We start from the raw sequence: 27,732 nt of genomic DNA, 5'->3' as shown, positions 1-27,732 counted from the left end.
GAGGGATGGGAGCTTCCTCTCCAGCTGTGCCGGCCCCCAGACCAGCCCTGAGGCCTGGGGGGAATCAAGCAAGGCCCCAGTGAAGCCGCCTGCTCGATCTGCTCCCAGAGCAAAGCCACTCCCAGGGACGTGCAGGCTGAGCTGGGTGGACCCAGGCACCAGCAAAGGCTCATGAGAAACATGCCAGCCTCCCACTAGGTGGGCCTGGATAGGGGCAGATGGAACCCTCTGGGTAGGCTGAGAACAGGCAGCCGGGACGTGGGTAAGGCAGGCACAGGAACATGGCGTTAGTTCTCTCTTTATATAGACTCTGGTTCTAGAAACTCGCCTGCAGCCGCTGGCTGGACTATTTACAGGCCCATTGCGGGCTGTACCTTGGCCACCTCCCGGCACGGTGCTCAGCTGTGATGCCAAAATAAGTTAGGGCCGGCCGGGCGGGGCGGGGCAGGGACGGGGGCTGTACACACAAGTGCTGGGGGCTCGGGGCCTCAATACTGTCGAGGGCCGGGGCTGTAAACATGGCCGGGGCGGCCCTGCCCACCCCTAGTGGTCGGTAACGACTGGAAGCAGAGCAGCCGGGCAGGGCCGGGAGGCTCAGGCGTCCGACAGGCAGCTCTGGATCCGGTCCACCCACTGCTGGGCCGAGGGCACGTCCTGGGCACAGAAGTTGTAAACGCGACGCGTTGTCTTCACCTGGGGAAGGGCAGGTTACTGACTCCGCAGCCCCCACACCCCAGGAGCCCCTCCCTCCCCTCTCCCAAGCCCCAGCCAAGGCTCACGTCAAAGAAGGCCTTCTCGTCCACAGTCTTAGGGGCACCCATGGTGGGCGTGCCAGGTGCCACAGCCTCCACCTCCGCCAGGTCGATGACACCCTTGCACTCTGTGTCCACACGGTGGTCATAGTAACGCAGCTGGAGGAGGCCACAGAGTCAGCGCAGCCCCTTCCCCCGAGTCCCCCCGACCACCTAACACTCACCTGGTGCTTGGTCTTGTCCAACACGAACCAGCGGGCCTTCCAAGGCTTCATGAAGGCCCCCTTCTTGTACAGAGTGCCCTCGTAGGACCTGCATTTGCAGCAGAACCAGGGCCAGGTTGGCTGTCATGGCCCAGCCAAGCCCAGGCCCCAGCAGTTGTCCCCACCTGCTGTCCCAGCCCAGGAGGTAAGACCAGGCTCCCTGTCCCCAGAACTGACCTAAGCCCAGAGCACTGGCCAGGGGGCCACAAAGCAGCCTCGGGCCCAGGAAGACGGCCCAGAAAGGGAGACAGTGAAGGATGCGTCACCCCCTCGACTCCAGGGAGCATCCCCACAGCAGAGCCCCAGGGTCTTGGGAAAGCAGCCCCCCGCAACACAGGGCAGTCACCCTTACGAGGAGAGGGATGCCGGGCAGGTAGATCTGTAGAAGCAGCCATGGCAGCAGCTGCCCGGGATGGATCCTGCCAGGCTCCAGACTCGGGGGCCCCACTACCTCCCTCTTTCTGCTTCTCCCTCAGCCATTGCAGGCTGTGGTCGGCTGCGGTCACCAGTTCGACACCCCAAACCCCTCCCGATGGTAGCGTATACTTAGGCCATCATTGTGGCCTTCCCAACAAATCCTTCTAACCTAAGAAATGACAAGCTCCTCAAAAGCACCTGCATCTCCCACCAGAGGACTGCCTGCGACCCCAGAACACCAGCTCAGAGGTGTCCGGGCAGCAGTGGGAGGCCCCCTCGTACCTGTTCTCACTCTCAGCTGTCTGGAACTGGCTGTACAGGGTGCTGGTGCTGCGGCGGGCAGCCTGGCGGGAGCCGGATGCGGTTGAGCCACTACTCTGGTCGCTGTCCAGGCTGAGGCTCAGGGTGGAGCCCACAGGCCCCTCCTGCAGGTACACACCCAGCGAGCGGCGGTGGTGGGGTGCGGTGGACACCAGGAGGGAGCTAGGGGTGCCCTGGAAACAGGAGGTTGGGACTTGGGTCAGGGGTGGGCAGACGCCACTTTCTCCCAGCAACAGGCCCACCGTGGCCGCTCACACTGGCCCTCACTCACACGTCCGTCTGGCCGGCCTTCGAGGCGCTGTGCAGCCTTCACCCGGTCCCAGGTGTCCTTCCAGCGCTCAGCAGGTCGGCCCAACTCTGTCTCCAGCCTCTGCAGCTCCTGGCGGGGAAAATTAGTGAAAAGTTTGTTCAAAAGGAAATATCCAGACTACAGCATGAAAAGACAAAAGGATGGAAAATACAGGAAAGAGATACAATGGAGAGGCCTAACACGTGTGTAACTGGATCACAGGGGGAGATGGCAAAGGGAGGGAAGAAATATGCAAAGTGAATATTTGGGGACAACAGTTGAAAAATTTCCCAAACTAACCAGAGGCATCAAACAACATAATCAAGAAGCACCACAAACCCCAACAAGGTAAGTTAAAAACACACACGCCCCGGCCGGTCGCAGTGGCTCACACCTGTAATCCCAGCACTTTGGAAGGCCAAGGCAGGTGGATCATCTGAGGTCAGGAGTTCGAGACCAGCCTGGCAAACATGGCAAAGCCCTGTCTCTACTAAAAATACAAAAATTAGCCGGGCATGGTGGTGGGTACCTGTAATCCCAGCTACTCGGGAGGCTGCAGTGAGCCAAGAGTGTGCCATTGCACTCCAGGTTGGTCGACAAAGCGAGACTCTGCCTCAAAAAAAAAAAAGCTATGAGCCGAGTCCAAACTCTAGAGGTTAAGCAATGCTGAAAGACACTGGACTTCCAAAAAGCCAGTGTGGCAAGACCTCACCGGAGACACAGAGACACAAAACTCCAACTGAAGCCCTGGAGAGGCCACACACCTTAGGCTGCTCTAACCCTGCAGCTTCTCTAGAGGTGCTGGAGAGCTGCCCACACAAAGCTTAGAAACAAGCCTCAAACAGATCAGGCTGACCCACAAGCTCATTACCTACTGGCAAGAATAAAACCCAAGACTCCTTAAAGAAAGACAACACAGGCAGGGCACAGTGGCTCACGCCTGTAATCCCAACAGTTTGGGAGGCTGAGGGAGAATCACTTGACCCAAGGAGTATGAGAACAGCCTGGGCAACATCAGGGCAAGACCCCATCTTTGTATATATTTTTAAGTTATAAATATGTTTCAAGATTTAAAAGAAAAGATGGACCTAACGGTTTATCAGATGGGGAATCTCTATAATAAAGAGGGTTAAATTCATTAGATGGGGCCAGGTGCAGTGGCTCACACCTGTAATCCCAGCACTTTGGGAGGCCAAGGTGACAGGACTGCTTGAGCCCAGGAGTTTATGAGACCTGTCTGGGTAACACAGGGAGACCCTGTCTCTACAAAAAAAAAAAAAAGGCCGGCATGTGGCACAGGCCTGTAGTCTCGGCAACTCGAGAGGCTGAAAGAACAGGAGGATTGCTTGAGCCTGGGAGGTCCAGCCTGCAGTGAGCCATGACTGTGCCACTGCACTCCAGCCTGGGCAACAGAGCAAAACCCTGTCTCAAGAAATTAAAAAAAAAAAAAAATTGATTTGATGGGCTTGAATATATTAAAAACAAAGAAAAGAGTAGTGAACTTGAAGACAGGACCACAGAAATCATCCAAAATGAACTGCAAAGATAAAAACTGAGGAAAAAAAAAAGCAGAGCCTCAGCAACATACAGGACAATAAAGTCCCAGAAGGAAAGGGAGAGACTATGCAGAAAAAGTAATTTATAGAAGCAGTGGCTTAAAATGTATTAAATTTGACAAAATGATCATCCCACAGACCCCAAGCAGGATGAAGGCAAAAACCATGATGGTCAAATTGCTGAAGCCAAAAATGAACGCAAAATCTTAAGGCAGAGGATGAAAGGGCGCCATTATATACAGTTGATAAGAATGAACACCAACTTCTAAGCAGAAACAATACAGGCCAGAAAACAAAGTAATTTTTTTTTTTTTTTTGAGGCAGAGTCTCACTGTTGTCGCCCAGGCTGGAGTGCACTAGCGCGATCTCGGCTCAATGCAGCCTCCACCTCCCAGGGTGAAGCGATTCTCCTGCCTCAGCCTCCTGAGTAGCTGGGATTCCAGGCGCCACCATGCCCGGCTAATTTTTATATTTAGTAGAGATGGGGTTTCACCATATTGGCCAGGTGGGTCTTGAACTCCTGACCTCAGGTGATCCAACCTGCCTCAGCCTCCCAAAGTGCTGGGATTACAGGCGTGAGCCACCGTGCCCGGCGCAGTAATGATATCTTTTAAAGTGACATCAGTTTAACTGCTGAATGTTAAAAAAAAAAAAAAAAATAGAGGCTGTCAACCTAGAATTGTATATCCAGAGAAAATGCCCTTTGCATAATAAAGGCACAAAGATGTTTTCAGATCAACAAAAGCTGAGGGAATTTGTGTCTGGCAGATCTGTATTACCAGAAATATTAAAAATTCTTCAGGCTGAAGAGAAATAATAACCAGACCAGATTATACTGACAGAATGAAGAATGTTAAAAACAGCAAAAATAGAAGACGTTTTCCTTCTTTCTTAATTTCCTTAAAACAAAGTTGACTGTTTAAAACAAAAACAGGGCCGGGCGTGTGCCTCACACCTGTAATCCCAGCACTTTGCAAGGCCAAGGAGGGCAGATCACCTGAGCTCAGAAGTTTGAGACTAGCCTGGCCAACACAGTGAAACCCTGTCTTTACTAAAAATACAAAAAAATTTAGCCGGGCATGGTGGTGGGTGCCTATAATCCCAGCTACTTGGAAGGCTGAGGCAGGAGAATCACTTGAACTCAGAGGCGGAGGTTGCAGTGAGCCCAGATGGCGCCACCGCACTCCAGCCTGGGTGACAGAGCGAGACTCCATCTCTCCAAAAAAAAAAAAAAAAAAAAAAAAAAAACCTGTAATCCCAGCACTTTGGGAGGCCGAGACGGGTGGATCACGAGGTCAGGAGATCGAGACCATTCTGGCTAACACGGTGAAACCCCGTCTCTACTAAAAAATACAAAAAACTAGCCGGGCGAGGTGGCGGGCGCCTGTAGTCCCAGCTACTCGGGAGGCTGAGGCAGGAGAATGGCGTGAACCCGGGAGGCGGAGCTTGCAGTGAGCCGGGATCCGGCCACTGCACTCCAGTCTGGGCGGCAGAGCGAGACTCCGTCTCAAAAAAAAAAAAAACACCACGCTGGGTGTTTATGTAAAAGTAAAATGTGTGACAGTGACAGAAGGACAGGAAAGGCGTGAATGGACATACACCGCTGTAAGGCTCTTCTGGTGTGAACGGGGTAATGTAATTTCAAGTCAGATGATTATAGCCCTGGCAACTCCTGAAACATAACACAGAGAGATACAGCTCAACTCACAGCAGACAGAACACTAAAAACACATTTTTTAAAAAAAGAAAAGCAAGAAAGGAAAAAAAATCAAAGGGACACAGAGAAAACAAACAGCCAGACGCCAGACTTAAAGCCAGCCACATCAATAGTAACAGTAAATTAAAATGGGCTAAAAATTCCAATTAAAAAAAACCATTAGACTGGGTAACAGGAAGACCCAACTACATCTACATCCTGTGTCCAAGAAACTCACCTTAAACATAAACACACAGACCAGTAAAAAAACACAAGTATAGAAAATCACAGAGCAAGCTGATGCTGGTCACCACAAAGCTGAGTGACTCGTCAGCACCAATCGGACCGCGCCAACTTTAAGACAATGAGCTTCGCTTGAGAGAAAAAGGGACCGCTGTCTGTGTGTGGATCACCTCCATCGCAAACCATGACTCCCGTGCTCCCCCAAACTCGGTGCCCCATGCTAAGTCACTGAAATAAATGACTCATTTCAGCCTCACCACTTCCCTGTAAGGCAGGAATCAGCATTTCCACTTTCTGCATGAGGAAACAGAAGCTCTAAGATGCTCAGATAACCTCTAAGGCCACGCAGCCAACAGAGGGGAGCTGAGTGCAGGTCGCCCCATGGCCTAGCTCTGAAGTCCTACACACCAACCTAGCCGCCACCCCTCACAGTCTCCTTTCTCCCTTCCAGGCGTCTCTGCCTTGTTCAGTCCAGGCCCACCAGGGAAGGCACAGTGAGGGGTAAGAGAGGCCTAAATGTCAACCCCAAGCTTTCAGGGCAAGAACCCAGAGCTGCTCACTTTAGGGTAGGTGGGGCAGGCGGTCTGGCAGACGGAGTAAAACACCGTCATCTCTAAGGGCTGACTCCTCAAGAGTTGCCTGAGCTGCTCAAAGCCAGGTCAGGGAAAACACGCGGGCCCAGAGTGGGGCTGTGTACTGAGACCTGGTGGCCTCAGGTCACTGTCTGGAAGCATCCACTGAGGGGGGCGGGGCCCTGGGGAGCCACAGCCACCCCCAGGGGTAACCAGACTTCTGTGCGTGTACAAGTGCACACAAGCACAACCCTGGAGTCTCAGCAAGGGGGGGGGGGGTGCCAGGCCAGACCCTGCCCCAGGACCACACGCACCTCCAGCAGGCGTGAGATGGCGTCAGGCTGGGTCCGCGGGCAGCTGTCGTAGCAGGGCCACACCACACGGCGCCGGCTCTGGGGAGCGCCTCCGTCAGACCGTTCTTCCTCTGGGGGCTCGGGGGGCCCCTGGGCCAGTTCCCAATCATAGGGAGGGCCCTCGGCCAGCGTCTCCTCAGTGTAGAAGTCCCACACCTTCAGGTTGGACACGTTGCTGTAGGGCCGCAGGACCTGGGGGTGGGCCTGCAGTTGAGGACCTGGGTCAGGCAGGAGCTGCCTACCCGACCCAGGCCCCAGCTTACCTCCGTGTCCTCGGGTGCATACATGTAATTGTAGAACACAGGCGTCCTCTTGCTCAGTCGGTCCACATACTCCCACACAGACCTGCACGGCAGCTGGCCCCTGCGTTCCCCCTTCTCCTCATACAGCAGCCCTGCACAGGGCCGGTAGTGAGCCTGGGCCCCTCCTGACCCATGGCTGTCCCAGCCCCGACTCCCCACATACCCAGCTCAATGCGCTCATAGTCAGAGTCGAGCAGGAAGGTCCGGAAACGGCGGGACACATGGTGGTAGCCGAGGAACTTGAGGTAGAACTGGCTGAACTCAAACTCCATGGGGAACTGCAGGTGGACCTGCACGCCATGTGGGTCAGGGGCCAGGGGTCAGCAGTTGGGGTGCACAGCCCCGGCCCACCCACACAGCAGCCTGCCCACCTGGTGTACGCAGTCCAGGAACTGCAGGAAGACGGGTGTGACGCCGCTGCTCTGCCCAGCCAGGGTGTGGGCCCCACGGTGGCTGAAGCGGTGACCGAAGGACAGCCACTCCTTCTCCAGCAGCAGGCGGAAGCCCTCCAGCGTGCGGTAGAAGGGGTCTGAGAGCAGCTGCACCAAGGATACCACCTGCCAGCACCGCTGGAGGGTCAGTGAGGAGCCCGGGAGCCTGGCCCACCCCAGCCCCATGCGCCACACACCTGTGTGGTGATGTCCCAGCCGTCCTCCAGGCCCACCAGCACAGAGGAGCCTGAATCCAGGAGCTCCACCACCAGCACAGACACCTGCAGCAGCTTGTGGATCTGCAGGGACAGGCGGCCTCAGCACCTCTGGGACCCCCTGCCCTCCCACCTCGCCACTCATCAGGCTAGAGATCCGCACGTGCACAGGCACCGGGGAGGCAGGCCCTGTCCACAGCCCTCTGAGCCCTGTATGTGGGCACAGTACTGGACCGACACAGCTTGCTCTGGGCATGCCAACCACCGCCGCCTCCAGCCTGCTGGCCACAGCCCACCCCCTTCCAAGCTCTCTAGGACTGAGGGACGTCCCTGTCCCTCAAGATGCCTGGTGGCCCCATCTTCAGTGTTCACCGAGCCAGCGTCCTGTCAGTACCCACCCCCACAAGAATGCAGCAGAGGCCCGGAACCATAAACCGCATCCCCCGTGTGGTCATCGGCCCACCTGGGCCCAGCAAGCTGCTCCAACACACCCATGCCCAGGCCCTGGCCACTCTCACTGCCAGCTGCCTTCCAGGCCCAGAGCCGGGGTGGGAAGTGGCCGTCACCTCCTCCTTCCAGCGCTCCACACTCTCAGACAAGCAAACCTAGACCTGTCCACTTGGCTCTAGCCAAGAGGCAGGCCCAGCACCAAGGTGGGCAGAGGGACGGGGCAGTGCGGAGACCTGGATCAGCCACTCCGAGTCCTCCAGCGAGCGCAGGAAGGAGGCTGGGCTGGGCTCAGCAGCAGGGCAGCCTGGGACACATGCCTTCAGCAGCTTCTTGAAGCTGGCCTTCACCTGCCGTGCCTCAAATACCTCAATGGGCACCAGCTCCCACTGCTGCAGGGGGTCTGGCCGCACACCCTGAAAAGAACCCGGCCGAGCACCGTGAGACACGTGAGGCCCCAAGCCTCCTGCCCAGCCCCACCCCCACCCCCCAGCCCAGTCACCTTAAGCTGGGCTTTGTCCCCGAGGATGTAGAGGGCTGCTCGCTGCGGCCGCAGGAAGCCCGGGTCAGGAGGGCCCCCGTTGGCCTGGGGTGGGGCCAGCGTGTCTCTGCCAGCCAGACGGGAGCCCACATCGGTGCCAAGGCCACTGCTGCGCCCACTGGTCCGGACACTGCCCCACTTACCTGTGGAGAAGACGCCAGGTAAGCACCCGAGGGGGGCCAGGGCACCACTTACCTGGGGCTGGCTGGGCCTGGCCTCCAGGGAGGGGGTTGAGCTCCCAGGACAGGGGTGGTTGGCAGGACCCCGGCAGGGCCGTGCGAGAGGAGGGCTGGAACACACGGATGCTGAGACGTGGGGTGGCAGCCAGTGTTAGTTTCTAGGGCAGGACTCGCGGGTCAGGTAGGTAAGGACGGGGGCTCGGGAGACGGGTCGTTAGTGTCAGGCGTGGAGGGAGACATTAGCGCCCGCAATAACTCAGTGCACACGAGAGGCCGCCAGCACCAAGTAAGGGGTGGCCTGTGCAGGCTCGGTACGGTACCTCGGGGTGCGGTCCGTCTGGAGGCCGAGGCCGCCATGGGGTTGGACAGCGTGGTGACCCTGGCTCTGGGGCTGGGAACTGGGGGCACAGCAGAGAGAAGGCTCAGGCCTAGCCCCAGGCCTGGGCGTGCCCAGCTTGGGGGGTGCCTACAGGCCGGAGGGTCCCACCAAGCCCCCAGGGAGCCTGGAGGTAGCAGCCGTCAGCCCCAAGTCCCTGATCTCAGGAGAGTGGGAAGAGCCATTCTGGTGCGGGCCTCTCTGCCAGGGCAGGGCAGTCCGCAGAGTACTCTGTGGCAGCAGAAGGGCTGTGTGGTGGGGATCCCGGGCTCTCCCCTCAACACCTCCTCTCTTCCCACTTAAATCAGCTCAGGGCAAGTCTGTCTCTGGGTCCCTCCTCCACACCCTGGCCCTTTGTCCTCCACTCAGGGGACCAGGGCTTGTGATGGGCACAGCTCAGAACTCGCAACAGACGGGCTTGCAGAGGCCTCTGTTCAGGGCATAGTAACAGGAGGTGCCCAAGAGGTATGGCCTGGAGAATAGGCGAGCGACCTGGAGGCTTCCCAAAGAGGGGAGAGGGTGGGCTCAGAGCCTGAGCCCAGTCCAAAAGGATGGAGAGCAGTTCAGTCCAGGACACAGGCAGATCTGAGTCCTAGGCTGAGGATTCCAGTCCGGACGATGTGGCCTGAAGGCACAGGGGAGGCCACAAGAGGAAGTGGCAGCCCAAAGGGCTGGGAGATGCCTGGGGTCCACAGTGGGTCTCTGGGCGCCTGGCCCTGCCTTAGGCTCACCTGCTTCTGTAGAGCCCAAGGGTGGGACTGAGAGAGGAAACATCTCCTCGCCCACCGAGTCACTATCGGCCAAGCACAATGCCAGCCCAACACACCCTGCATCCTCTGACGGTGGCCACACTGCAGGCACCCAGCTCCCAGTGAGGACGCAGCACCAGCCTGCTTTGGATGCCAACCAGGGCCCAGTGGGTCCTTACAAAGAGGTCAGAGCTGGGACTAGAAGCCACAACTATAGCTGAGGGAAGCTGAGCCCCTGAGTGTTGCTGGGCACTGAGAGGGACACTGGGAGGCAGCAGCCACTGGCACTGGGGATGGTCGGAGACGCAAAAGGGACTCCACGGGAGGAACACACGTGGTGAAGGGGGGGGGGGGGGGGCAGGGGCAGGGGCAGGGGCGGGCCCACCCGCAAGCGCCACTCAGGGTTTCTGGCAGGGGTAGGAAAGCAGGAAGAGAGGGTGAGTGTAAAACAGAACCATATAATGTGATATCTGGAAAAACAAATCCACTTCTGAACTAGAGAACACATGCTCCAGACAATGAGTGCGGGGCATACCTGCCACCCCATCCAGGGGCCAGTCTACCTCAGTGTGTGTAGGGCGCCTGCAAAGTGTGTGAGGTGGTGGGGACAGAGACAGCAAGGCCAGCTCGGGCAAGGCCCAAGGAACCAGGACACACGAGGACAGAGGCCAAGCAGCAGGCAGAACCAGGCCAGAGGCTCCAAAGACAGTCTGGATAGGGGGATGTGGGGAGGGCGGAGGGTGGGGGATGAAGAGAAACAGTGACACTGGGAGGGAACAGGACAGAGGAGCATCTGGGATGTTTCCAGGCTGTGGGAAACGGTAAGACAGAGCCACGTAGAGGCAGCACCCGGAGGCCCCTGCAGGAAGCTGCAGCAGACACAGAGGTGGAGAGCGGGGCAGTCAGAGCAGACAGGATGTCAGGGAGGGCAGGACGTCAGGGCTGACAGAGGTCAGGGCACACACCTGGTCTGGGCAGGCTTCCCGCCCCTGCCCCACGGCACCCCGAGGGCATGCTCCTCATCCCATACCCAAACATCCACGATCAACGCCATTTCTGCCCCTCCGTGGCCTGCCTGCCAAACCATAAATGCCACCACAGCCCCCCAAAGTGCCCCCAACCCCACCGTCTGCCCACAAGCACCCTCACCGTGACTGCCCATGTGGGCTGAGGAGAAGCCGCTAAGCGTGTTGCGTCCCGACGCGTCGGCGTAGCGGGGCATGGAGCTGACCACGGCCTGCAGGTACTTCTCCTGCTCCAGGCTACTCGAGTCCGCCTGGGACTGGCCTAGAGTAGGACGTGGAGCTGAGGCAGGGGAGGGTGGGATAGGGCAGAGCAGGCACAGGGCAGGACGCAGGAGGTACCTGGAGAAGGTGCGTTCTGGGCCTTGAAGAGGCCGACGACACCTTTGCCATGCAGGCCGCCAGAGCGCAGCAGTACGGCCTTAGACCGCCCGCTGCGCCAGCAGACCACGGGGAAGCGGTTCTGGCGGTAGCAGCGGGACACGCGCTGCAGGGCGTTGTCCTGGACACTCTGGGGGACGATCAGCAGCCCTGGGTAGCTGCGAGGAGGCAGAGGCGTGAAGGCGGCCGGCCCCACCCACTCTGGGCTCATGAAGGCGGCCGGCCCCACCCACTCTGGGCTCATGCCCCAAGCAGGGCAAGAGGAGCAAGCCCGTGGCTCCCAACGGGAGGCACTTCCAGCTCAGCCACGGGGCCCTCCAGCCCACGCCCCCAGCCCTGTGGCCCATCCCTGTGCCCTCTCCCCCTCCACATTCCTTCCATGACCAGGAGCTGTGGCCCAGGCCCACAGGAGGCAGGAAAGACACTCAGTCACCTGCCAGCCACCACAGCCAGCCCGGCCGGCCCTCACCTGTGGCAGACGGCGTACAGCCCCGGCCGGCCCTCACCTGCGGCAGATGGCGTACATGCGGTTGACCGGAGAGATACGGAAGGGCTCGGACTTGGCCCGGCTCAGGCTGCTGCTCAGGGTGCCCAGGCCGAGGCGCTGGTAGTCGCGGCAGCAAGCCCTTTCCACCAGGCTGCTCATGGTCATGCGGTCAGAGGGCTTCAGGGCTGAGGACGGGGTCAGCGTGCTGGGCTCCAGCTCCTCCGACACTGTGCAGGCCAGGCACACGGGGTCATCACCCAGAGGCCACTCCACCTGTCCTGATCCTCCCTGGCGAGTGTCAGCATCCAGAGACCACCCAGGACTCCCCCCACCCTTCCACCTGAGATCTCGTCCTCCTGGTCCTCGGGGGGCGGCTGGCCCCGGTGCTCCCAGCTGGGGGGGTTGTACTTCTTACGAGTGACGTGCTGCCGCCCGATGGTCTTCTTGGCGTTCTTGACCAGGTTCCGGGACAGGGTTCTGCGGCACACAGAGTCACCAAGGTGAGAGGAAGAGGGACAAAGACGGGCACAGGGGCCCAGGAGGGTTGCAGCGGAAACTTACGGCTGAGGCCCAGCTGCCCTGGCCTAGGATCCAGATCCATACCTGAGGGAAGGACCCTTGTCCTTGGTGACTCGCGGGGGCCGGCCGGGTGTGTGGGCAGAGCCCAGCGTGAACGCGAAGGTGGCCCTGACGTCTGGCGGGTACCGCAGCTTATGCAGCTGCTTGCGGAAGAGCTCGGCACTGTCAGACCCCACCTCCTCATCAAAGGCCATTTTCAGCAGCTGCGTCAGAAAAAGCAACCCTTAGGAGTCTGGGTGGCCCCCAGTCCCTCCCCCAACTCTGACACTGCCAGGTGCCAGGCTCCCCTTCCCCCCACAGCCATGACACAGAGAAAAGCAAGGTACAGGCAAAGGCCTGTGCCCGTGTCACAAAAAGGCAAGCATTTGTGTAAACTTGAAATCTCAGTGGCTGTGAGGTAAGGCCTGGGCTTGCAAGGCACACCCAAGACATGCACTTGAGGGTCGGCGCCCCAAGGAAAGGACAAGGACCCAAAGACTGCATATCAAACAGTGGACGTCAACTCAAGAGCCACGGTGAGGGCCCCAGACACGCAGGCCTAACAACAGGGCCACTGGTGGAAACTGGCTTAAAATGGTTCATACGAGAAAGACCGGTTCGCACGAGAAAGACCAGGGCGGGGACGAGAGCCCCACCTGTGCACCACGCCCCACCTGGAATGTGCAGGAGCGCAGCTGCAGCCCGTCCTGCAGGAGCTGGTCCACAGGGGTCTGGACGCTGATGCGCTTCTCCTTGGTCAGCGCAGCCACCGGGAAGGAACGGACCACCACCTGCTCCCCAACTTAGGACAGGCCAGGCAGAGTCACAAGCAAGGAAGATAAGGGGGGGGTCCCAGAATCTCAGGGCACCACAGTTATGGGGGATCTCAAGTGGGTAGGGAAGGAGCAGACAAAGGCCCATTTCCCATGGGGATCCACAACCCCCAAGAGGGTGGGAGAACCAGCCAAAGCCCATTCATCCCAAAGACCTCGCGGGAGGGGGCGACAGGGCCAGAGGGTCTGCAGGCTCACCCAGGGGGTCCGTGGGCATCCCTGTGAAGATGACCCGGTACGTGGTGAGGAAGACGGCGCCCTCAGCTGGGAGCAATGCTGGTCCCCCGGCACTGCCCCCCGCACCCTCCTCGCGCCCGTCCGGTAGCAGGTAGACGCGCAGGCCGTCCAGCACACACTCCTCGCCGGGCAGCAGGCGCGGCCGCAGCAGCTTGGGCTACTCGGAAACAAGAGCAGGAGCTCAGGATGCAGTCCCGGCCTTGGGCGCCCGCAGCCCTGCCGGCCCCCACAAACCTTCTGGATGGGTGGCAGCCTCCGGCTCTCCCGCTGCACGGCCTCCAGGGTCTCGATGTGCATCTGGACGATGTCTGGGGGAAGGCAGTTCTCACACTCTGCGTCCAGCCCTGCCCATCCAAGGGGGTGTCACCAGCCCAGACCCCCGTACCTGGCACCATGACATGCAGCCCCTTGAGGTGGTCGCTGGTGACCCCACTCTCCGTGCAGACCTTGTCCACAAAGCGGTTGATGAAGCGGACCACAGCCCCAGCCACATCGCAGGTCTCTGCATCCTCAAAGCCACTCTCCGTGTCATAGCTCTCAGCCACGCTGCCAGCCATGCTGGGCCAGGGAAGAGACTGTGGGCACGGGCCCCGCCCACTCCACTGGGCCCAACCCCCAGTCCCCGCCTCACCTGTTGGTGACCAGGCTGTTGCTGGCGCTCTCCAGGTCGCCCAGCCCAGCGCGTTCCCGAAGTAGGCGGCTCTTGCTGCTGTCCAGGGGCAGGAGGAGGTAGCTCATGCGGTTGGCATAGTGGATGGCCTGGCTGAACACCGTGCTCTCCTCCTTCTGCACCAGCTCCTGCTGCTTCTCACGGCTCAGGGTTGGCCACAGGCGCCGCTGCTCAGAAGCCACATCCAGGGCAGAGCGCTCGTCCTCCTGGGAAGGTGCCTCCCCAACCTCCTGCCACAGCACCACAGGCATGAGCTGGGGCCACACTACCCCCAGCCCCCAGTCCCCAGCCCCAGGACTCCCTGCGCACCTGGGCGGGGGCCAGGTCCTCGGTGGGCTCCAGGTAGAGGGCCCGGATGTGAGTCTGCACATCCCCATAGAACATGGCCTCCCAGAACTGTGGCGTGCTCCACACCACGTGCTCCTGCACACAGCTGTACGCGAACTGCGTCACCCCCGGGCTCAGCTTCTGCAGAAGCCAGGGGAGAAGGTCAGCGGGATGCAGCCAGGAAGGGGCTGGGAAGGAGACCTCAGCCATGCCACCACTCACCCGGCAGAAGGCTGTGACCAGAGGCAGCAGAGCAGCTGCGATGCCGTGCTCATCCAGAGAAGTGCAGTCCTGCAGGCAAAGCGAGAGCCTGTGAGGACATCTCCCCTCCCAGGCAGCATTCACCTCCCACCATGCCCCCACCACCCCCGGAGCCACTGCGGACCAGCACCTGACACCGTGGCTCCAGCTCCCCAGGGCTGCCTCAGAGGCTCAACATCAGGAAACCCCAGGCCCCAGCACCTGCCCCCAACAATGGTTCTCTCCACTGTGTTCCCTGCAGACCCAGGACCCCTGCCCACTGGCACAGGAGTCTCTTGCACCCTCTCTACTCTCACCCGCAGACCAGGGTCTCCCCGCCTGTTCCCGCTCATGCACCCCTGGCAGGATGGGAGACCTGGCCTCACCTGCAGACAGCAGTTCATCATACGGACGACAAAGTCAAACTGCTGGTGGTCCAGGACTGCACGGTTCTGCTGCACATGCAGGTGCAGCTCCTGGGCAAGGCAGCGGCGGGCAGCTCGCCCCTTCAGGGCCCTCAACACGGCTGGGAGCAGCTGCAGGTGGGGAAAGGAGACACGGGCTGAGGGCACAGAGAAGACCCACTGGGGCCAGGCAGGGAGGGCGGCAGGAGTCCAGGAGACCGAAGCGCCTTCAGGTGGGGTGTCCCAGACTCTGGGGCTTTGCTGACCAACAAAGACTAACACCTCCAGCGGGCCCAGCAGCTCCACAAGTACAAGTTCACCAGGCCAGACACGAGGACACAGACGCTGCACCTGTGAGCCGGCAGGGAGGTGCGCTCCGGAGGGAGGCCTTGTGGCCCGGGCCCCCCGGCTCACAGGCTCAGAGCTGCCTGGCTGGCCAGGGCTCAGTGACTCGCCTGGCACAGGCCCGGCCACAGAAAGGCTTGGAGTTTGTCGTTCATCACAAAACTGGCCGCCCCAAAGGGACACCACACAGCCAATGAAAAACAAGAGACTCCAATTGGCCATGATGAAAGACCCCAGAGGTGTTAAGTGAGCATCCCAGAGGGCAAAACAGCAAGGAGCAAGCTCTGTTTTCCATAAAGTACGAGGAATAGGTCGTGTATGGGCCTACTCAATTTAAGGGGAAGGATACAGAGGAAATATAATAGTGAAACCTTCTGATTTCTAAAAATGGAAGTAAATCTCCCTGGCTAAGCCTCCCACGCAGGCCTGACCCACCACTCACTGAGGTCAAGAGAGGAGAGCCGGCGCCCACCTGCCCTCAGGCCAGCCCAGCCACCCCCAGCTGTCTGTTAGACAGAGGAGGCCCCGGGGCAGGGTCAGCACCCACGAGGGCGAAGCATGGCCTAGGTCTCCTCTGAAACCCGCTGCCCTGGCCCGGCTGGAGCCTGCACAGCCCTCACCTTCTTAGCCTCAAGCATTTTCCCCTCAAACACATAGGAGATGCAGTTGCGCACGACCTCCAGACGCCGGGCGCTGTTGACATGCAGCCCGCTGCACCGCTCCAGTATGGCAGCTGTGGGGAGAGAACACGCACACTCGGACCCCTGACCCCATGCCCGTCCTGGGCCACGCCCGGGACCTGCCTCCCCGTCCCTCCTCACTACGCACTCATGGGGGGCCCTGAGGGCACAGTGGTCCTCCTCTCGGCCTTCACAGCTGGGGGTGCACCCTGCATCTTGGCCGCAGCCTGGTCCACGATCCACTGCACGGTGCCCTCATCCAGCCGGGGGAAGGGCCGGGGCACCCGTCGCAGGTGGCTGCTCTCACCGGGCCTCTGTACCTTGTGCATCGCCACGGCTGGGTACGGGTTCTCCTGTGGGGAGATGGGAAGTGTGGAGCAGGGGCCAAGGGATCAAGGTGGTACGATGCCCTCCCATCCTGCCACCCTCGTACGTTCTTGTAGAGCTGCTCTGCCAGTTCCTGGACGTGACGCAGGACACGCTGGGGGTGGTTCTCATCTGCCCGCATCCGTGCCACCTCGTGGGCCACCAGCTAGCGGGGTGGGCAGGAGGTTAGGTAAGCCACGGTCAGGCAGAGCCAGGGCAGGGGGCTGGGTGGGCAGGGTGGGGGTGCACCTCATCGAACAGGTCCGTGGGGCGGTACGGGACCCCACGCTCCGACACGAAGCCAGCAAAGGCCATGCCCTCCAGCACCTTCATCAGGAAATCATCCTCCACCAGCCCACGCTGGCCCAGGAAGGCTGCCTGGGGGACACAAGCAGGTCGGTCCCTCAGGGGTCTCCACCAGGCACTTATCTCCCACTCCACCCCCAGCCACCAGGTGCCCCACCTTATGGAAGCGGATGACAGGCTCCGGGTGGATGCGCACGACGTGCAGGCACCAGCGATAGCCCTGCAGCAGCTGAGCGAAGAGCCGCAGAAAGACAGCTCGCAGCTCCTTGTCCTGGGAGGAAAGCTGATTGCAGGCGAAAGCCAGCCCTGCCGACCCCCATGCCAGGTCCCTCAGGGGCTCCTCCACACCCCCCACCCCAAGCTGGGATGGGGCCTCCCCAGGCTGCCCCGCTCCCATCCTTCTGCCCCTCCCACCATTCTGCACACAGGGCCACCAGCAACTCTGAAACTGTCTGGATGAGGCACTCCTGCTCAGCACCCTCAAGGGCTCCTGTGACCAGAGGCCGAGTTCCAGCCCCTTGCTGGGCCCCTGCCACCTCACCTGTACTGCTCACGACTACCACACTTAACTGCTGGCAGCTGCTTTGCTCCCAGGCTCCTTCCTGCTTATGCTACAGGAGCTGGGGCCAGCCTGGGGGTGGTGCCTTGTGTGTCAGTGGCAGCAGACCTAAGCGGGGCAGCCTGAGTGCCTGGGATCCCCACGCAAGAGCAGCAATGACACCCACCTGCATCTTCAGGGAGGAGGTGGACGTCGTGGGTGGAGGGAAGGCGAGGTCAGCCAACTCCAGTTCCGGGTCCAGGACCTGCCAGCACAGAACGGAGCAGGCAGCTGCACGCTGGCCCCAGCTCTAGGCTCCCTGTGCTGCCAGGCGGCCACATCCCAAAGGCCCCCAAGGCTCCCACTTGCCCGTGGTGCCCCTCACCATGCTCAGCACACTGTGGGTCTGACTCTGCAGCGGCTCTGGCAAGGGTGGAATGTGCACACACTCGGGGATGGCCACCGTTCCTCCATCCAGATCAGCAACAATCACGTCGAGCTGTGGGCCGAGGGAGCTGGCAGTCAGGGACCCGCAGGCTTAGGCCGAGGTGGACACAAAGCACAACCCTTACCAGTTCCTGGGTCTCTGCCTGGAAGGCCGCGTTGACCCCGATGATGAAGGGCGTGGGTGTGCTGAGGACCTCCAGCAGCTGAGCCGGCAGGATGGGCACATAGGTGAAGCTGTGCAGGCCCCAAAGGACGCAGTGAGCCAGGGGACGTGGCTGGGCAAAGGGGCCAGGAGGAGGGGCTGGGAGGGCCGGGTGGGGTCACCTGTATCTGAGAGGAAACAGCAGTGCCAGGAGGCCCCTACAGGCATCGGCGAGCCGCTGGTAGCTCCGGGACAGGAAGAGAACCTTGTGCTCCGTCAGGGCGGCACAGAACAAAGACAGCACGTTGGTGATGCCTAAAGAAAGAGGAGAAGCTTGGAGAGGGCCCTCAGCCCTGACCCAGGCAGAGCGAGAACCCACATCCCTGACTACCAGCCCCCGAGGGGAAGCCATGCAGGGGTGGGACAGACAGGCTCACCCAGCTGGCGGAAAAGCAGGGCCACGCTGCAGCGGCTGACGGGCAGCGAGTCAGCGAGTGGAGTTTGGATGACCTGCCGGTCACCAGCCCCCAAAGAGATCGTCCTCTGCAAAAAAAGAATGATCGGGACTCAGTAGCTTGACCAGATCTAAGTCAGCCCAGAGCACTGTGGCCCCAGGCACACCCTGGTGGACAAACAGACCTGAGGTGGGACTGGCTGGGATGGGCAACATGGCAAGAGGGAAATGCCATGCCCTGCCTCTGTTGTCCCAAGCAGCTGCAGAGAAAACTCAGGACAGGAGTGGCTGCTTTTGACTGGGGGTAGGGATGGGGCCTAGGTGGGCAGAAGAAACAAAGAATCCATACCGCTCCTTCCTCAACAGAGTCCAGCTGCACAGGACAGACGGGCAGAAAGACACGGTTAGACACCCCAGCACACCCAGGCACGGGGCAGGAAGCAGACAGACAAGCTGACACCAACATCCAGAGACAGGCACACACCATCGAAGGAGCGGACAGACAGGCTGAAGGACACAGGCCCAAAGCACAGGTGCAAAGGCCAGGTGAGCAGGCCAGGACTGTCGGGGGCAACGGTGGCACAAGGACACAGGAGGGAGCATCCAAGGCCTCCAGCTGTGTGTGGCTCTGGCTGGGCTCCAAATACCTACAAGGGCCCCAGCAGGAGGGCCTGTGGCTGTGCAGACACCAGTTGCCCCCAAAACCCACCTGTGAGCCCCCAGCAAGGGGCACAGTGCACGTCAGCAGGTTCCCAATCACGTTTTCCAGGCACACATTCAGGCCCTCCACATGGATGGCATAGATGAGGCCGAGGCTGTTCTGCAATGACCAGAGCGGGGAGTGGCAGGACAGCTGATGGAAGCACCCTCGTCCCACCTCGCCACCCCGGCTACCCGCCTCACCCTGAACACCTCCGCGTGGTCAAGTCGAGACACCAGTACCAGCGTCTTAGGTGCAAACAGCTGGGCAGATGGGGCAGGCGCTGTAGGAGACAGGTGGGTCTGGCCTCCCTCATCCTCCTCTTCTTCCCTCTCTGTGGCATCCTCCTCGCGCGTCATTTCCTGCTAGGGGTCAGGAGGAGATGGGGGCAGGGGGAGTTGGCCATGGCCCAAGGATGCAGCTTTGTTCATGCCATACCCAGAGGCCCCAAGCTGACCTGTGAAGGCTCCACTGGCTCCCAGAAGGTCAAGCAGGCGCAGTAGTGGCGCTCGGAGTTGATGTCAGTGAGGACAGCAACAAAGAAGGTTGGTGGATTCCTCTCGGGACACAGCTGCCACCCGCTAGGCTGGCAAAACTGCAGGGAGGGCTCAGCAGTCAGCTCCTCCCCCTACACCTGTGGCAAGAACCAGCCCACCTCCCCCAGCGTCTGCACTGCCAGGCCTGGAGGCTCCAACACACACAGGCGGCTCCTTGCTTGGAGACCCTGGAGACACGTGGCCTCCTGGGCGTCAGTGTCTCCGACTGAAAGGAGTAACAGCCTCTGACCTCCCGACCTGGGGCAAGGACCAGAAGATGGGAACAGTCCCCACCATCATGAGTGAGTGACAACATGACACAGTGACATGAGAACCGAGCAGTCTGCGGGCCAAGCCGGCCACACCCCCCAACAGCGGCTCTGCTGTCTGGTCCCTCACCCAGCGGGGAGCCGGGCACTGCAGAGGCCCCTCGGTCAGGGACGAGGGCAGGGCTGTGCCCACCTGCCCTGCCCTCCCCACCTGCCAGCACCGTCTCAGCACGCCCCCCACTTACCAGCTCGATGCCCTGGGGGAAGGGGTTGTCTTCCCAGTCCTTCTCTGGGAAGCGCTGCAGAATCTGGCCCTGGCCTTCCCCACTCCCTGAGGACAAGAACAGGTGGTCAGAGCACCCGACCCGCCCCCCATCCACCAGGAGGCTTGAGGATCCCAGTGTGGAAACATTCCCACCCACCAGGCCCTCATCTGGCACCAGATCAGCCTCAGTTCCCTAAATATAGTTCTGTATGCAGAGTCTGCTGGGCAGCTGCAGACCCCAAGGCTACCTGAGAGTAGAGAACCCCCTGCCACTACCATCCCCATTCCCCGATCCCATCCCAGAGACCTCCTTCAGCCTGACCAGCCCAGCTTCACACAGCACAGCAGCCCTCCATCGAAGGTCAACAGTTCAGGACTATTCCACAGCCCCCACAGCATCTGCCACCACAGCCAGGCCGCCACTTAGGCTCTCAGCCCCCCAACAGTGGGCATCCCCCAGAGCTCCCTGTCACCCACCAGCCCTGGGCCCAGCCGGGCATGTAGAGGACTCACGTCTGTTGTCTGTGTGGGATTCAAGAAGCCTCAGCCCCACAAGGCTAGGGGACATCCCCTGCGCCTACAGCCCCAGACTCTTCCCTGTCCCAGCTGCCTCAGAGACAGGTCCCCAGTACAGGTCCCAGAAGGTGGAGTTTGGCAGCGGCCTGTTACAACACCATCCCCACAGCCAGCAGGACCCAGAGGGGCAGCAGCTAGATGGGAAGGATGGAGACTTGGTCCAGGACGACCACTGAAGGATGCCCAGACAGCCTCCTGAGCACTGGGATCCAGCAGCTCTCAGAGGAGAGTGGGACAGTGGTCGCATCCAGGCCTGCTCCCTGTCTCCAAATCTCCCTGTACAAAGGCCATAGGTTGGGTGCTGAGCACAGCCTAAGCTCCCCTGGGCCAGGAGGAGGCTTTCAGGGCAGGGGAAGCCAAGAGGCCTACATCTCCCCAAGAGATCCCTCCTCTCCTTCTACTTTATTCCCCCAACAACCACACCCAGGGCACTCTTTCCAGGCCTAGTCCACACTGCTGGGCTAAAGGTGCCTGCCTGTGGCTCACCCCTAGAGAGCCAAACCAGGAGGCCTGGTGGTCAGGACCACAGTGGGATACTCAGGGTGTGGCTCCCGCTGCAGGACGGCTCCACAGGCCTCCCAGGGCTTGTGGAGGACGGAGCAGGTGCAGCAAGAAAGACGAAAGCCTCCCTGCCTTCTCCACACAACCCACAGGTCCCCAGGGCCTGTGCCCATCCTCCGCTTGGACAGGCCTCAACACCGCCACCCACCTGGCAGAGGCAGCAGAGCCAGACGGGCAAGGGAGGCTCCTACTCAACACAGATCGCCTTGTGTACCCCCACCCCGACCCCCAGGAAGCTGCAGCCCCACATCCAGCGTGTCTGGTCCTCCTGGGAACAGATGAGCAACCCTGGCAGCCCAATGGCACACACTCCACAGGTCCCCCACAGGCAGGGAGACCACCCGCCCTCCAGGGTTACAGAGGCAGAGCCAAGGAAGTCGGCAGTGGGCAGGTTGCTGCTAAGTGGGAGATGGTGGGGCGGTGAGGGGCCAATTCTGACTCACAAAACCTCAGCTTCCTGCTCCCCTCCCCCTCCCACCACTGACACCCTGCAGAGGACAGGCGGCAGACTGGTGGGGGCCCAGGTGTCTGCGGGTGCCACACCTACCTCCACACCCCCAAGCACAGCTCACTCAGGCACAGGCCCTGAGCTGCGGCTCCTCCCCCACTCCGCCCACTCCCCCAAAGGCCTCCTTGTGCTTGGCCCCAAACCACCATCTGGGCCCAGCCCTGGCTGGCACCCAGGGCTCACCCAGTTCTTGCCACGAGGCAGCAGGCGGAGGAAGGAAGAGGGGTTTATGAACAGGGACAGCAGTCCCTGCACTGCAGCCTCCCCCAGGCCAGGCAGGAAAGGCGGTCTTCCCCAGGAGGATGGGCAAAGTGGCAGGTCACTGTCTACCTTGACCCTCTCCACCCCATTTGTCTTGTGAAGCACCAACTCTCACTCAGCCTTAAGTCCTCTGCAGGGCTCTACCCTCCAAAGAGCCAGTCCTGAGCTCCACTCTCCTTGGGCTGGCCCAGCAGGCCAAGCAGGCATCTCTCCCTGAGCTCCTCTGTGCCATGACGGCCCCAGACTGGCCTTTCAGGTCTCAGAGCAGCCTTCAGGTCTCAGCCCACAGAGCACCCCCTCCCCTGGGGAGCTCTGACCCAGCCTGGGGCCTACAGGGATCCTAGGACCGACCTCCCTCCACCACACCCCAGTGACTGCTAGTGCACCTGTTAGCTTGGCTGGGACGGACCACAGACTAATTAAGGCTTGCAGAACATATACAGTCGGCTACACGACCATCCCCCCCACACCCAACGCACTCACACCCCACAAACAAACAGGTTCCTCAATCAGAAGTACAGGGCACCTTCCGGAGCCCCAGGGAATGACAGAACACAGCTGGCCCCTGGAAAAGCAGGCCATGGAGGGCCCTGCAGCCCTGGGCTGTGAGCGGCTCTCCTCCTCCCCGTTCTGAGGTCCCAGCCTGCACCTCAGCTCTGTGCTGTCTGGGGCCAGGCCACATCTTGGCCTCCAGGGGGATGGGGGGGGGTTTGCCATGTCTCTCCGGGGTCCCCACCCACCCCACCTGAGCTCTATTGCCACAGGAGTGACCTCCAGCAGCTGAGCTCCTTGCCCACCAGAGTGCTGCCTTTACCTCAGATCAGACAGGAGAGAGGGTGTCCTCCCTGCTCCTCCCCTCAGCAACAGGACGAATCCAAACAGTGTGCCGTGTGGCACAGGGCACCAAGGTTTTCTTGCCCCTCCACCTTTGAACATGGGGCCGAGGGGGTCACCCAAGGACAACATTAGGGCTCCTGTCCTGAAAGCTCGTCAAAAAGGGCTTCCTCCTGCACCAACGTCCCTGCGGCCAGCCCCACACAGACTGCAGGCCTGAAAGGCGGGCGGGCAGGCAGGCGAACACAGACCTCGCGTTCTGTCATCTGCTGGCAGCACCCCATCACCAGTGCCAGGCTCTGACGCCTGGAGGGCTGGCCCAGGCCAGCGTGTGCTGTGGGGAGGCAAAGAACGATGGCAGCCTCTCCTGTTCCCCCACCACACTCCCCACCACGCACGAAGACCAGCCCTGGCCAGCTCTGCTGCTCTGGGGGGAACCCAGCTATAGGAAAAGAGAAGAAAAAAGGGAAGGACAGCACCTTCCTGCGACACCACCCAACCCAAACCCAACATGCACATGGCTCCCTCAGCCGCAGCGGCAGGCCATGTGCAGGGCCCCTGCAGCTTCCTCTGCCATCCCCCCAACCTCCCCTGCCCATCAGACCAGAGCAGCTCTGACCCAAGGCCCTGGACCCCTTCCGGCTCCCAGGGTGGAGGCTGGGAGGCAGTTGAGGCCGTCCCAAACAGCCCCAGCCCGCTCCAGAGGGCGGGAAGGAACGTGGGTGGGGACAGTAGATGGGGCTCAAGAATGCAGCCAGCTCATCACAGTCAGGATGAGGCGAGGCCATGGGGTAAAAGGTCTTTTTCTCAGATGCAAGGGGTCCAGCCCCTCCTCCCAGGCAGATGCACACTTGGCTGCTGGAGCTGGAAGGCCGCTGGCCAGGTCAGGGCCAGATCAAATGTGTCTCCTGCTCCCAAAGACACCTCAGCACTGGCCATGCTGTGATCAGGGCCCTTCTGGGTGAAGAGCCTGGCAGAGGCCTGTCTAGTCCTCATGCTGGCCCCAGGGCACAGAAGGTGATCCCTGACTCACCAGGTGAGGGGCCTGCAGATGGGCCGGCGCCGGCCACCATCACTCTCCGAGGTGAAAGAGTCACGGCCAGCACAGGCATTTACCTTCTCAGGGCCCCTCCCCACCTTTCCTGAGAGGTTTCCAGCTGGTAACCACTAGCAACTGGGATGCTGCCTCAGGCAGGACTCATGCACCCTCAGCACCCTGGTCCTGCACCCAGCAGCTCCAGACAGGATGTCCAGATCCAGGCAAGACAAGCTATCCGCCTTCCTAATCCCCAACCCAAGAGACCCTGCATCCGGCCCTGAAGTCTTACTCAGCCTGACAGAACAGAGGGGGTCCTTTACCCACTTAGAAGTGCCTGTTGTATCTGTGCCTAGAAAATCCACACACCTGCTGCTCAGTCACTAAAGACACTCATCATTTCCAGGGCCCTCCTGTGTGCCCCCGCTTCACACGAGTGCATCCACTGCATCCTCACGGCAGACTGGGAGGTTAGCGTGACTCACTCCATCCCCAGATGAGAAAACTGAGGCACAGAGAACCAAACGACTGGCTCCAAGTCACAAGGCTCTCAAGGGGCAAAGCAGAGATAAGTGATCCCCACGCCATGCTCCTCTGCCTCTTCCCCCCCGACCTGCCCTGGTACCTGGTTCTGTCCTCAGTCCATGACCAGAGTTCCAGTCTATAGGCTTGTTCCCCTCAAGGATAAACAAGTCCTTCGAAGGGGCTGCGAGGCCAGCAAGCAGCTGACCAGCTCAACCCCAGAAGGTAGTGGGCACAGGGCTCCACAGTTCCCCAACCCTACTACAGTGGACCACTTATCACTCCTCCCTGCCACTTAGGGGAAGGGCGAGGGGGGCACTTCGGGCTCCAGCCTTCTACCCTGTTCTGCGCAAAGGACACACACACACACAGGTGCCTGCACTACATGTGGCTCCAGTAGTGAGCGCACACATGTCACAGCCAGCTTGTCGGGGCACCCACTCTGCCTCTTCTCTGTGCCCACCTTCAACTCCTCACCCCACGGCCACCAAGCCTCCCACCTGGCCTTTGCCTGCAGTCTCTGCCAACCCAAACCCTCTCCACACTGCCCTCAGGATCATCAGGGTCATCATTAGCTGTTCCTGCAGCCCCTGCTCCGACCCCCAGCCCAAGGCCCCTCACGCCAGGGCAGCCCTCAGCCAGCCTTGCTTCCCTCAGGCACCCTCTGCCCCAGGTGGTATGGCCTCCTCTATGCCCCTCACAGGTGCCTCAGCGCAGACAGCTCCCTCTGTGGGTCAAGGCAACACTGACAGCCAGCCTGCGCACGCAGGATGAGGACTGTGTGGTCCTAGCAAGCGAGATGAGGACTGTGTGATCCTAGCAAGCGAGAACTCCCTCTCTAAAGTAAAAGGCAGATGCTCACGACTGACGGTGCCGCTAGACACACACTTGGATAGGACGATGCCATAAGACACACACTTGGATAGACGGTAACAGGGAAGAGTGTGTGCTGCGTAAGAGGTTACTAGGAGGACCTGGAGATGAAGTAGATGCTAAAGAGGCTTCAGGAAGTGCGTGGGGGGTCCAGCAGAAAAAACACAAAGAAGAGAGAAGTCCAGGTCCTGGGTGGGGACAGTGACAGCTGGACTGACAAAAAAAACACAGTAACTGGGAAGGTAAGTTCAACCCCACCTCAACATCCAGCCCCTGCCTGACCACAGAGCCATCCCCACATACTGCCCGTCTGCAGCTAGGATTTGACTGCCTGGGTGCCAGTCCCAGCCCCTCTGAGCCGGCCCAGGCCAGGCAGTCAACTTATCCCCGCCTGACTTCTCTACAGATGGGGGCAACAGCAGGGCAACCCCGGTGGGCTGCTGGGAGGAAGAGGTGAGATCATGCACACAAAGGGCTGTGCGGGGCCTGGCACACCAAGCACGCTCGCCAGCGCTGCTGTCTCCAGGCTGCTGCTGATGTCATCGTCAGGCTCCGTTTTCTCCTACCCCCTGGGCTGAAGGGCTCTCAGACACGGGCGCTGACCCCAGACACAGACCTCCCGGGCACAGGCACCCATTGCCATGCTGATCCCCCACCCAGGGCTTGGCGTGCAGGGCCTGGCCCGTCAGGCGAGTCGCCAGGAATACTCCTCTCTACTCTCGACGCTTCCTCCTGAAATCCTCCCAGTTTCAAGTCAAACACCGCTTCTCCGTGCACCAACCCCGAACTCCACCCCCTCTTTGCACCCCGCCAAGACCGCCAGGGGCTTCAGACGCAGCACCAAGGTCAGGGGCGGGCTGGTGAGCCGCGGGTCCGCGCCCCTGGAGCCACTAGAGCCACAGCCGCCGGCAGCCGGCCAAGGGGAGAGCCCGTCCCACCCCACAGAGGCCGGGCAGGCCGGGCCCAGGCTTCCCTCCCGGCCGCCACCAGGCCCGCGCGGCCACGCCGCCCCCAGCGGACGCCCATTCTCCCCACGGGCTGTCAGGTCGGCCCCGACCTTCAGCCCCCGCCGGGCCCCGGCCCTCGGCCCCGTCCCCGGCCCTCAGCGCCCAGCGCCGGGTCCTCAGCCCTCAGCCCCTGGCCCTCAGCGCCCAGCCCCCGGTCCTCAGCCCTCAGCGCCCGGCCCTCAGTTCTCGGCCCCCCGACCCGGCCCCCAGCCCCCGGCCCCCGGCCCCCGATCCCCGACCCCCGACCCTCAAACCCAGCCCCCGACCCTCAGCGCTTGGCCTCGGCACTCACCGCGCGGGTGCGGCCCGAACGCCACCAGCACGAAGTAGTCCGCGAGCCGCGCCATGGCGAGGGACGCGGGGCGGCCCGAGGGGCGCGGGCGGGCTCCGCGGCTCGGGGACTCGAGGGCGGCGCGCTCATGGCCCGGCCCCGGCGCTGGACCGCGCACCCCGGACACCCCGGGTTCGCTCTGCTGCGGCGGCGGCGGCAGCGGCCCGGGCTCCCGCCGCCATCTTCCCAGCCAGCCGGCCCGCCCGGGCGCGCCGTGCGCCTGCGTGCTGTCGTCCCGCCCTGAGTGGGCGGGGCCTTCAACCGCGTATCTCCATTGGTCCAAAAGGTGCGAGGGCGGCTCCCGAGAGCGGCGTCCCGCCCATCGCTGCCCACTCTGGGGCCCGGGCACCGCCCCTCGAGCCGGGAACCCGGACTGCGGCTCCGGCGGGTCTGACGTCCCTACCCGGGTCGGCCGTGGTGTCGGCGGGAGGCACGGGCCAGGACCACAGCTGCCCTCGCGGTTGGGACTCCCCGCACAGGGGCCCGAACCCCACTCCTGGGCCCTCCCAATCTGGGGATCGGGTCCCCAGACGCCCCGTCCCCTGTCCCTCGCTGTCCAACTGGAGGAGCCTGGGCGCTGCCCACCGGGCCCCCCAAACTAGAAGTCAGAGGAGGCGCAGGGCCGTCACCTCAGGGGCTGCCAGCCTGGCGATAGGGAATGGAGAGAATCAGGCCCTGCCCTTGGGGGTCCCAGGCTGAAGAGCCCCCATCTGTAAGGCAAAGTGAGACATTTAACACATTAGCTTAAAAACGGCACGCTCATGTCCCCCTGTAAAAGAGCAAGTGTTCTAAGCGTGTGAGGCACATGAGGCCACGGAGCAGGGGGCTCTGGGAAAGCTGCATCACTCAGGATCCCTGACGGTACCCACTCCTCTCAAGGGCAGGGCTGGCCAGGGCCACCCCTGAAGTGGCTCAGGGATGAGCATGAGCCTACAGCAGAACATGCTGGGAGAGAAGGTGCAGGAGTCAGCCTGGTGCAGCAGGGAAATCCCTCTGAGCATAGCAGGCCAAGGTCTGTTTTTTGTTGTTTTGTTTTTGAGGCAGAGTCTCAATCTGTTACTCAGACTGAAGTTCAGTGGCACGATCTTGGCTCACTGGAACATCCGTCTCTCCTGGGTTCAAGCGATTCTCCCACCTCGGCCTCCTGCATAGCTGGGATTACAGGTGTGCGCCACCATGCCTAATTTTTGTATTTTAGTAGAGACGGGGTCTCACCATGTTGGCCAGGCTGGTTTCGAACTCCTGACCTCAGGCCATCCACCCACCTCGGCCCCCCAAAATGCTGGGATTACCGGCGTGAGCCACTGCGCCCGG

The 27,732-nt window shown here is 61.1% G+C and overlaps 1 protein-coding gene across 4 annotated transcripts; it reads right to left on the bottom strand.

Moving 5' to 3' along the window:
• Positions 1 to 282: 282 nt before the first annotated feature.
• On the bottom strand, positions 283 to 26,626 carry SBF1 (SET binding factor 1). 4 transcript variants are annotated; one of them, XM_007976243.3, is made up of 41 exons: positions 26,380 to 26,626; positions 19,890 to 19,975; positions 19,297 to 19,434; positions 19,043 to 19,204; positions 18,849 to 18,959; positions 18,123 to 18,228; positions 17,868 to 18,000; positions 17,669 to 17,777; positions 17,482 to 17,595; positions 17,284 to 17,361; positions 16,716 to 16,829; positions 16,502 to 16,630; positions 16,320 to 16,418; positions 16,035 to 16,239; positions 15,827 to 15,939; positions 14,844 to 14,993; positions 14,440 to 14,508; positions 14,200 to 14,358; positions 13,852 to 14,120; positions 13,606 to 13,778; positions 13,455 to 13,528; positions 13,182 to 13,377; positions 12,825 to 12,952; positions 12,196 to 12,374; positions 11,933 to 12,069; positions 11,612 to 11,819; positions 11,067 to 11,263; positions 10,852 to 10,989; positions 8,898 to 8,975; positions 8,360 to 8,541; positions 8,094 to 8,273; positions 7,393 to 7,494; positions 7,136 to 7,321; positions 6,928 to 7,054; positions 6,726 to 6,856; positions 6,424 to 6,654; positions 2,025 to 2,132; positions 1,715 to 1,926; positions 977 to 1,064; positions 780 to 911; positions 283 to 693 (listed from the first exon to the last, which is right to left on the bottom strand). In XM_007976243.3, exons 1-41 carry the CDS (start codon positions 26,432 to 26,434, stop codon positions 595 to 597), a joined length of 5,685 nt encoding a protein of 1,894 aa, XP_007974434.1. In that variant the 5' UTR covers positions 26,435 to 26,626; the 3' UTR covers positions 283 to 594. The 4 variants fall into 4 exon arrangements, with proteins under 4 accessions (XP_007974434.1, XP_007974435.1, XP_007974436.1 ...); XM_007976244.3 differs by having other exon boundaries at positions 19,043 to 19,201; XM_007976245.3 differs by lacking the exon at positions 8,898 to 8,975.
• Positions 26,627 to 27,732: the final 1,106 nt, after the last annotated feature.

The sequence above is a fragment of the Chlorocebus sabaeus genome, chromosome 19 (assembly GCF_047675955.1).
Source record: "Chlorocebus sabaeus isolate Y175 chromosome 19, mChlSab1.0.hap1, whole genome shotgun sequence".
NCBI classification, from domain to species: Eukaryota; Metazoa; Chordata; class Mammalia; order Primates; family Cercopithecidae; genus Chlorocebus; species Chlorocebus sabaeus.
This window is presented reverse-complemented; position numbering and strand designations above follow the sequence as displayed.

Excerpts from the sequence above, each read along its gene's own strand:
- SBF1 (XM_007976243.3), bottom strand. The coding sequence starts at position 26,434 with ATGGCGCGGCTCGCGGACTACTTCGTGCTGGTGGCGTTCGGGCCGCAC. Across the intron at positions 19,435-19,889 it reads TCCCCCAGGGCATCGAGCTG|TTTTGCCAGCCTAGCGGGTG; the intron begins GTAAGTGGGGGG and ends CCCTCCCTGCAG. Across the intron at positions 6,857-6,927 it reads CTATGAGCGCATTGAGCTGG|GGCTGCTGTATGAGGAGAAG; the intron begins GTATGTGGGGAG and ends GGCCCTGTGCAG.